General features: G+C 38.8%; 1 protein-coding gene across 1 annotated transcript in view; it reads right to left on the minus strand.

Annotated features, from left to right (window-relative positions):
* nhsl1b (NHS-like 1b) overlaps positions 1-2288 on the minus strand; it is a 73115-nt gene extending 70827 nt beyond the window's left edge. Inside the window, exon 1 of the mRNA XM_038271155.1 lies at positions 1016-2288. Coding sequence (XP_038127083.1) covers positions 1016-1256 — 241 coding nt within the window. The 5' untranslated portion in view covers positions 1257-2288. The remainder of the gene's footprint in view (positions 1-1015) is intronic.
* Positions 2289-10909: the final 8621 nt, after the last annotated feature.

Consider the following 10909-nt stretch of genomic DNA (forward strand, 5'->3'; position numbering starts at 1 on the left):
TCCATTTACACTCAACAGTTACCTTGCTCGGACCAGTCTCGGACATTGTTTCAAAAGGTTAGTCTAAATGGAGCTCTATTTTGCTACAGAATATAAGCAGCCAGTGTAACCAATTTAAAGCCCCTTGAATACTTCTTCAACAGAGCACTTATTTGATAGAGTTCATGTAGATCATCTAAAAGGGTAACAAAATAACTACTTCCTTTCTATTTCAAAATAAGAGTCTCTAACACGGTCAAGCAACCCCCTTCAAGTTCAAGACTCACAACAAAAGCTTGGATGTAGTTTTAAAAAAAACGGACAGCCCTTTGCAACCCAGATTACACTATGACAATAGTTATTGTGCCATTCCAATACCACGAGGTTCTCATTTAACTAACACTCACTACTAATGTAAAGAGGGGTCATGTTAATTAGGTAAGTCGCTTTTGAACTTTAATTTCATTAATGGTTATTGAAAGCTAGTTCAAAGTGTTCCATTAGGCTATTTGAAGAGCTGATTGATCCATGTAACCAGAAACACCCACCATCATTTAGTCAGTACATAATTAGACTAATCTGAGGTGAAACACTGAAGAACCTCTACGAGAAGCAGCCAATATGGCCTAATATGAGGTATAAACAGATGGGTTTCATTCATTCATTCTGAATGGTCAGCCATCCAACCATGACACACATCCTCTGCCTGGCACCAAACTCTGATAAGTACCAGCCAGTACCTTCACCATTTATATGACGTCCCCTTCTTCAGGTCTGACAGTCTTTATTTACCAATGGCACACGCACACAGGGCGCTCTTTGACCACCAACTGAATGTTGACCCTCTGACCAAACAGAGCTACCACTTAGTCACTATGGCAACCAGGAAGTGCAAGTTGTAAACATGGAGAGAAAGCGGCAATAAATAAATAGATGTCCTTTTAGTTTTCCATGTTAAAAAAAAATTAATAGAGAAAGGGTTTACAGGAGTGTGTATTATTATTTTTTTTTTTTAATCATCCATCTCAGCTCCCACCTATTTTGTGTTGGGGTCTGTACACCCAGTTGTCATGGTCCTCATCCTCTTCTTTTTGTGGCAGGTGAAGATGAGTCCGCGAACGCGAGCGGCGGTTTGGAGGCATGCGGAGATCGTTTTGGCTGTGGAAGAAACGCCTCCCCTGGTGGGCGAGCGGGGACATGCTAAGCCAGCTGAGAGCCCGTGACAGGCCTGCCGGCTTCTCCGGGTGGAAGGAAGCGGATCTTTGGTCTCCTCTCATCTTTGCTCAGAGAAACAGGTTTAGAAAGAGATCGGATGAAACCGTTTAAGATAATTATCCTCCTTAGAAACAGATCCAGTAGTTTAATGTCCGCTTTAGGAGTCCAAATGTTGAGTGGAAGCAATAAAGATCCAGGAACGTTCTAATCAGATTCCACATCAATGAGCAAACTTGTATCAGGAGGAACTTCATCAGTAAGACAGTTTGTTGTCTGAGTCCACATCACGGCTCCGATCAGGTTACACCCAACTTCCCTCACATCATCCTTTTACAAAACGGAAATGATCTTTTTTTAAACCATCCTTCCACATCTTTTGAATTACTTTTTGATTGACATTTTTTGGGCATGATTCCAAAACTTAAAGGAATAATTAGGCAATCCAGTTAGTTGGAAAAACATCCGCCCCTTTACTCGCTCATTTCATCGAAGGGGTGGAGGAAGAGATTTCCACACTTCTAGAGAATACTGTTTATCCCACAGGAATTGTTATTTACAACCGTGCATGCTTTCTGGTGCTGTCATCTCATGCTGTTGAGCTCATCAGCTGACACGCAAGCCTTCAGTGCTGCAGCAGACGGCGAGGTTAGGAGGTGTCTGTCTCCCCGGGTCTATTCCCAGCCTGATGAAGTTATTTGCATGCTCAGAGGACGGTAAAAACACCCTCACATATGTTTCCCTACTTCCAAACAGAGCTCTTCAGTCTTCTTCCACTTCTGCTTGTTTTTCCCTCCTGCACCGTCGATGCTGGTAACGGTAGAAGAGGTGAACAAAGCAGGAGGGATCCGTTTAAAATAAAGAAAACAAACGGCGAAACGTATAATACTCCAGGTGCTGAGAGCCGCCCAGATCTGGACCCTCAATTAGCTCATCAGCAATGCACCTGCTGCCCTCCAAAAAACACCAAAAAAAGATGGGTTAACAATCAGAGCCCACTCTGCTGAGGATCTGCTGAGAACTTTGTGCTCCAGGAGAGTCCAGACTTCCAGTGCAAAGACAGCGAGGAGCTCCAGGGAGTACACCCAACCATAAAACACACTAAACTGAAACACGAGTCGGCCCGTCCCTTCTTCCTTATTCCCTGCCTCTTTCTGTTTTTCTGTGATCCCTGATCTCCGCCCCTCCTCCTCTGTTAGCCAACATGGCAACCACTCCCCACACCCTCCTTCACACCTTTTACCTTTATGTTATTCACGCTCTCTAGACTCCTGAACTGTTATAGTGCTTTATTATATATTTCTGAAGCCCAAAAAAGCTTTCTATGTTTATACTCCATGTTTCAGAGATGTAAAAAGAGCAACTTAAAACTTCACAGCAGAACTGTTTTGGTAACTGACTTCAACTCCCTAATATGCAGATAGCTGGAAAACCTGTGAAGATCTAGCTGAAAAATCCGCTGACATTTTGGAGAAGCAGAAACTTTCATGAGCTCATAGTTACACACAGACCCTCAGGTACAACAGCTTCTATGATGCACTACATATTTGCAAGGGAGGTGGAGTTTTCCCACCTATCTGTGAATGCAGAGGAACCATGTGACCACCAAGCTGCGTGTGTGTGTGTGTGTGTGTGTATAAAAACAATGAGTTCTCTACAAAGTTTTTTTTTTCATAATTTCTAATTAATTCAATCATAAAGACTAAAGGAATTGTTAATCTGTCTGTAAAATAATCTGCATCTCAATGGGGTGGATTAAGTTCCATTACTGAAAGCTGATGCTTCGGTCATGTGGTGTAAACCAACACTCCTCACACCCATCGCTCTTTTATGTTCCCAACTTGAATTTATTGGACTTTTATTTAGAAATCTGTGTTGGCGGGACACCAAGCGCTTAGGACCAAACACCGCTTCATCCGCACTGACAAATATGGCTGTTTTCGGGACCTTTGTCCAGAGTGATGATACATGAGGACACAGTCCTTTAATATTTAACCAGGATTATTTTCTATTGAGCGGACACAAAGGGATCGGTTTGGTGTTGGAGGAAAAATAACTTACAGGTCATTATGTTGATGGAAAAATCACAGGGTTTAGACTTACAGGCATTAAAAGGGGCAGCCTTTAGAGTCCAAAAGTAAAAAATTAATGGTTAAAGATTTTAATTTCCTTTAAAGCCAAATACCCCCCAAGAGAACAAGAAAGCTGAGAAGGTCAGCATCCTAGTTTAACCCCCCTACTTCATTCAGTGTCGATAATCAATATGGAAATCAATATAAACAGCCGCATATTTCTGCAACAGACATCCGGTTCTTATAATATTAGCCTTAATGCTTAGAGACCAAAAGAATAAACAAACATGGTTTCTAAGGACATATGTATACTTTACCCTGAGCTTGGTTCAATGAAAGTTGTTTAGAGCTGCACTCATACAGTGAATAATACATTATAAATTATAAAGAAATGTATTATTACACAAATAACCTATATAATTTAGATTATTCAATATTGGTGGTGAGATTTTTCAGTTGTTTAAAAATAAATGTCATTTCAGGGTTTAGGATTTAAATGGTTAAAATAAGGACAAACATATTTCTTAAGAGGAGGCGTTGATTTTTTTTTTAGGATATAATGTAAAGAAATAAATTCTCAGTTCCAGGGCCAATAATAAGAGATAGATTTAAAAACATACTTCTGCTTCTTTAAGTCATTCTGCAGCAAAAATTCAGTTCATATGTTATTCAAAAAAAAAAAAACACTAACGCTTCAAAGAATAAAATTTTTTTTATATACTATATTTGAAACCACCAGTTGTTTCTTTTATCATTTTTTTAGCCATGGGTGATTCTAGACAGGGGGCCAACGGGGGCAAGTGCCCCTATAAATCATGTCCTGTTATTGCTCCTATACTAAAGAAATAATACTTAAAAGAAATTCTAATGATGATATGCCGTTGAACAGACATGGCTACTGATAGGTCCTTTGGATCTATTTCATTCTTTTTCTTTACAAATGATGTTTTACTAATTATTTAAAAACAATAAGGTGATAGCTTCAGTGGTATTGCGATAGGAATCCAGTTTTCATCTGCTGAATGTTTTTTTTTTAAACAAATAAAAAAAAATACTCAAATTTTTAAAGGTGAATTTATCATTTTTTCTTGAGTTCTAATTCAGATTTTAAAGAAAACGTTAATTTTGACTTAAATTAAGTGAAAAATATGTAAAATTCCTAAATTATGATTATATATTGATCTCATAAGAAATAGAATTTTAATTCAACCTAATTGACTAGAAATGTCACTTCATGCAGCTCTCTTAATATATTTTAATCCCTTGCCCTGTTTTTTATTTCATGCTTTTCTGTGCCCCCGTGAAAACACGCTGGCCCCCTCCTGGCCCCCTGGTACATTTGGTCTAGAACCGCCACTGTTTTTAGCAGCTACTAACAGTCATTGAAGAGGCTCCAAAGAGATTGTTGCACCAGAGTCATAGGTTGCAGACCCCTGCATTAGACACACACTGTATGTGCTTAGAAAAGTATTTAAAGCACTTTACTAACGTCTAACTTAAGGAATTAAGACAGTATTATGGATTTATGGACAGTATTCAGTCCTTTTTAAGCTGATAAATTAAAAGAGCATCAATCAGAGAAGCAACCAAGAGGCTTGTGGATAATGTGGAGGAGCTAAATCATAGTCTGTAAATAAAGAGCAAGATCCCAGAAACATGAGCTGAAATGAGGTTTTTCCATAGGGTAGCTGGACTCAGCCTTAGCATCGTCATGGGGAAGGATCCAGATTAGGATGATCTGGAAAGTCAGGAAGCTTTCTGGGCACGTTCCAGCATGCCCCGCTACAAGGAGACCACAAGGCAGAGTCAGAACCTGATGGATGAACTACATTTTCCCTCTGGCTGGAGACACCTGAGGATCCCAGAGAAAAAGCTGAAGAGCTCTGCAGGGGTGAGGAACAGCTTGGTGCAATGAGAACTTGAAGCTTTGCATAAACCATCAGATAAAGACCTCTTAAAAACAATCTCTGGGGATAAGGGATGTCTATTCACCTCCCGGACTTATAGATATAGGATGAACAGAAAATCATATCCAGCACGAGGTAATGGGACATTAGAAGGAACCTTTTTTGATAAAAATATCATTTTAAAACTGGAAACTGTAAAGTTTCAGGGGTTGTATCAGTTGATTGACTTTGAAAGCTTATATTTTGTTGACTTTAAGGCTGTTAGTCATGTTCAGGTAAATGCTGTCATGTCTCCTCTGACGGGAGCATGATCGTATCAGCAGAGAAATGCAGTTATATTCAGCCTTCAGACAGTGACACATGCATCAAACATTTAGTTTCTTTTTGGCTCTTACTTCCAATATGATTAGAGAAAAGGCAGAAGGTTGATCCAAGTTACCGAATAATGAAATCTAAAGAAGTCAGAAAGAATAATAGGACATCTAAGGTAGAGTTTAAATAGCAGGAAGGTATGATTTGGTGATGTTTTCAGAAATTGTTGCACTTAAGACAAAAACAATAATTGAGATGCTGTTTTGAAATTCAGTGATTACCTGGATTATACAAGAGAATCCTGTAATTTCACCCTAAATGAAAGCCGACCTGCTAAAATGAATAAATTATATATTAAGCTAAATAAACACCACAGAGATCAAACATATCAGCTTCTTTATTCACGCTCTTCACTCCTGTGCGACACGACACGGCGACATATGAGTGCGATGTGGCTAAAATGTAACTCAATCCGACACGAAAGGAACCACTGACACTAAATACACCCTGATCAGGCGCTCCTTTACAGGATAAATATCACTTCCTGAGCTTTATGAGTAAAAAAAAAGAAGAAAAACAGCCTGCAGAAGTTCATCCACACGTCCACAGTTGTCTCATTCACATAATAGGTTTGGCTGAGCGTTGCTGCCTGGTTTAAAGTGTGAGCAAGTGTTCGTCTCTCAGCAGCAGCACGTCTCCAGAGCCAGTTAAACACAGGGGTTCAGCTGCACCACAGAGGAAACCTTTTATTACGCCTCAGCACCCCGCATTTACAGAGACACTTACATGGGAGTTTGTACTGGTGCTAGGCTGATTTTGTCCTAAACCGCATGTGGGGGGGGAAAAAAACACAACAACAAATACAAAAACAAAAAGATAAAATCTTTTTTTTTCACAGATGATGCAAACTTTTTGCAGCCACAACCAGCAACTTAAAATACACTTTACATTAACTTAAACCTAATTTTTTTAGAGTTTTATGGTTGTTTTCCCACACATCATAATTTGGTAAATCATATTAAGTAGTTTTTGTTGTTGTTCTTGAAATACAAATAATAAAAAAGCTAATCCCAAAAAAGCTGTAACACTTATTATTATAATTGGCCACAGTTTATAAACTGCTATTGCAGATACTTATTTTACATGGAAGGAATGTGCTTTTACAGACAGCTGAGCGGATATATTTACACCATGTTGCATGCATGTAATTGATATGTTCAAGAATATTTTGGTTTTTCCTGCAGGTCATAAATTGCCACACAGTAAACTGTTCTATAATCAGGTGAGCTATTCTGCAACTTAAAGCCACCAGGGGCCCTGTGAGGCGTGTAGCGAAGCAACAACCCTCTGATGGCAAGTGTGAGGGCGCTAGCTGGGCTGTTTCCGATATACACATATACAAATATATACACACACACACATACATATATACCTGTATATATATATATATATATATATATATATATATATATATATATATATATATATATATATATATATATATATATATATATATATATATATATATATATATACACACACACACACATATATACAAAGATATACATATATATACAAATATATATACACACACATACATATATATATATACATACATAAATACACATATACATACATACACATATATATACATACATACATACACATATATATATACATACATACATACACACATATATATATATATACATATATATTTGTTGGGTTTTTTTTCCTAACTTATTTACTATAGAAATGTAATTGCCATCTCAGGACACATGGTGGCACTAGTTGTCTAAATTTGATCTGTCCAGGCTTTCTTATGAGGCTGCTACAATAGTTTGTTATCACAATAAAAAGTGAAATGGGCCAGAAAATGTCTGCACATCCTCGCCTTCACTTGTAAGCACCACATAATTAGGCTTCAGTACGTAAACAAAGCAAATCTGCAGGGACTGAGCTCAGTGTATCTGCAGGACCCTCTGTGAATGTGTTTATGGTGCAAAGATAGTCATCTGTAGTGGGTGATAACGCAGCTATTTCAGGCATTCAAGGTCTATCTATGGCCTCAGTGGGATGGTACTTTTAAAGTCACACACACAGGATTCTGCTTAGGGTGCTACAGTGGTGCTAAAGCTGACGTCACAATCTATCACCCCAGTTTGGGAAATAAAAATCCCTAATCTATTTAGATATGTGCTTGATGTATCACACCCAACAGCCACGCACTAAATTACAAAGGAGTTAGAAAAGAAAACTAGGTTTTAGCACTGAATAGAATTAAAATATAAAAAAATATACCATTAAAGGTAAATGTGATAAGTAGACATTAGCAAGTAAAGAGGCTTAAATTTGACAAAAATACCTTTTTTTTTTCTTTTTCTTTTTTTTTTTTACAAAAAAAATAATAAAAATATTAGAGACAGTCCCAAAAAGCAAAAGCAGTCCCATCCATGAACCTTCCCAAAGTGAATCTGTTTTCAAATCTACAATAGGTCAGGTACAAACAGCCTATCTGTATGACAGTTGGCTGCATGTATTGGATAGTATCAGTTCATTAGACTCCCATTAAGAGGCTTTATAAATAAAATACAATAAAAGAGGTGCAGAAACACAGCTACATTCACCTTCAAACGAGCGACAGAAACCTAGCAACAACATTTCTTCCTTGCAATTTTCTTTTCTCTTCTGGATCAGAGAACATTGGAGCAAAACTGCTACCAAATGTATTTGTCCCAATCTAAAAATCTCTGTATCCCTGGAAGGGACGAGCAGTGTGGCTGCATCCTCACAAAGCTGAGAAAGGTTTCCATGTAGAAAAACTGGAGCGTAAAGTTAAAACACATGAAGCCATGAGGCTTTATGGAGGTAAAAGAGATAGAAAAAGTAAAGAAGGAGAGCAGAATGTAGACACTGAATGCAGGAGATAGAAAAGATACGTTTGTGTGAAGTGAAAACAGAGGAACACAATTTGTAGGTGTAAAAATCTACAGGAAATTAAAACAGTATTTGAAAGCGTGATTCTGAAACTCAGTCACAACTCTGCAGCCTGCCACGTTGTGGTGCATGTAAGGGTAGCGAGCTTTATGTTTCCTAGGGACTAATAAACGTTCCCACTCTAGCAGGAAGGCTTTAAATGATGTCGGTGTGGCGGCAGCTTCGTCTGGACGACACCCCTAATCAGACCAAGAAGTCGGTCAGATGCAGCCAAACCCATCCTCGTCTGAATGGGGCTTAAGTGATACACCAGCGATTAAAAATATAAAAAGCCAAAAGATTTTGAGATTCTTATCAGGATCCCCAATGTGCAGCAAATTAAAACAGCACATTATAACCTTGACCTATAGGAAAAGACGAGATGGCATTGTTAATACTGCAATGAGAATATCAGCAGGAGCTTTAACATCTCAGCTATTAAAACTTAACATGAAATCTTGGCAACAAGGGAAAAAAGGTCTATTAAATGCTCCCAAGCCTTTCATTTTCTACTCCGATATCACACATTCATGCTACACTGATAACTGTAGTTGTGCAGCTCTACAGTGGACTAATAACCACAGTAGCCAACTGTTGGTGTTGCCAAAACAATCAGTTAGAAGCAATCTTCTTAGATGCTTTTCCAGAGTGCATTGCCTTTAAAACGTTCTTTGAGTGTGTTTTACCATCATGTGTCAGCACAGATCAGCCCAGGAGAATAAAAGCAAAGCAGTTACAAACCTTTGACCTCTTACTCGTGACCCCAAAGTGCCAACAGACTCACAGCTGCTGCTCAACATGAGCTTAAAGGTCTGGCTGTGCGTATTTTAACAGTTACGGGTAATTTTATGCAATTAACACTCTGTAGTCCGTCAAAACAAGGACGTGCACGTGTGTCAGACCTACATCTGAGCAGCAGCTGAAGTCTGGAAATCAGTCAAGTATATGTTTTAAACAGACTTCGCTGCCCTGATTCTACTCGGTTGATGAGTACTCTGACACGTCGGCTGTCCGAACGGGGAAGAACAAAAGAGAAGAGACGACAGCTTCAGGGTTAGTCGCCTGTCTTAAAAAGAACAGAAAGGAGTGGCAAGCCAACTTATAGGACAAATGAACTCCGGTAATCCGAGAACACTCAGCGGGGCCGCGTCCAGCGGTTGAGGCAGAGAAAGGGTGCGGCTGAGTGTGCATTCCTGATCAGTCATGCCTGAGCAGAGGGGCTGGTCCAGCAGACCTGCAGCCAGATGTGCTCTGTTCATTCACACATATTGCATGATTTCCAAACTCTGCAAATCTGCAAAAAGTATTTTAGGAAGGTTAAAGCACTACAGCAGTGAAGATTCATATTGAGCATGTACTAAAATACCAATATACCTTTCATTTACCAACTTCTTTGAACCTCTTCATAATTTTAAAAAGTACAATTTGAAGAAACATTAACCTGTTTCCTTAAAATGACTCCAACATCAAACCAACAAGGAACTCTGAATCAAATGTGCAACAATAAAAATATTCTGCAACATGACTCGTTTGACTGTAACGAAGCTGTTCCAGTTCGTACTCAACAACTAAAAGACAGCATGTTTGTCATTGCAACAGTATTCAACATGGCTTATGCAATCCCTCAGGCTGGGGGAACCTGTTTGACTGTGAACCCAGTAGAAAAAAAACAATCAAAGCAATGACTGTACATGAACAACAGCGGATATCTGCCAGGAAATGGAAATCTTCTGTTCAACAACATATGACCCAATAACGTCCATGGAACAGGCGTAGCGCTGTTTGACATGGGTGACCGAGATGGAGCGTGCTCTGAAACTGAAAAGTACATTGCTGATGAATTTATAGGAATATGGAGAGGTAACCAAAGTATAGCAAATGTTTAATGGGGAAAAAATAAGAATTTTGCTTCTTTTGCTTGAGGACGAACTGCCTAAATATTATTTTAAGATTATATTTGGATGTTTTTCTTTTTCTTGTGTAAGAAAGAAAGTCCGGGGTACATCTACCAGCTGCAGTGCCCCTGGAGGACTGGATATGGAGAACAGTTAAAAACGGACGCTACCAAGTCACACATTTATCAACAAAATCCAGGGTGTATCTAAAATAGAGCAAACTTCTGAAGGTCAGAGACTTTATTCGAATGATATAAAGTCTTTCTACTTTATTTAAAAACATGTTTACAGTTTGTTATGTAAGAGAGAGAGCAAGACTTTCAGCAGATAACAGGAAGGCTAAACAGCATGAAGAAGAGTGGCTCTGTTGTATAAATTTGAGCTTTCAACCACTGTTGTGCCTTCTGCACGTTCTCGTAGCTCACACTTGTACATAACAAGGTTCTATATTTATTTTGTTACCGTATGTGGAGTCACCATTGGCGTCTGAGTTGAGCTGGATACCAGTCATTTCTGAGTATCTACAAAATCCATCTTGCAGACTGGTCACATTTAA

The sequence above is a fragment of the Cyprinodon tularosa genome, unplaced genomic scaffold (genome assembly GCF_016077235.1).
Source record: "Cyprinodon tularosa strain WSP-4 unplaced genomic scaffold, ASM1607723v1 ctg791, whole genome shotgun sequence".
Classification (NCBI taxonomy): domain Eukaryota; kingdom Metazoa; phylum Chordata; class Actinopteri; order Cyprinodontiformes; family Cyprinodontidae; genus Cyprinodon; species Cyprinodon tularosa.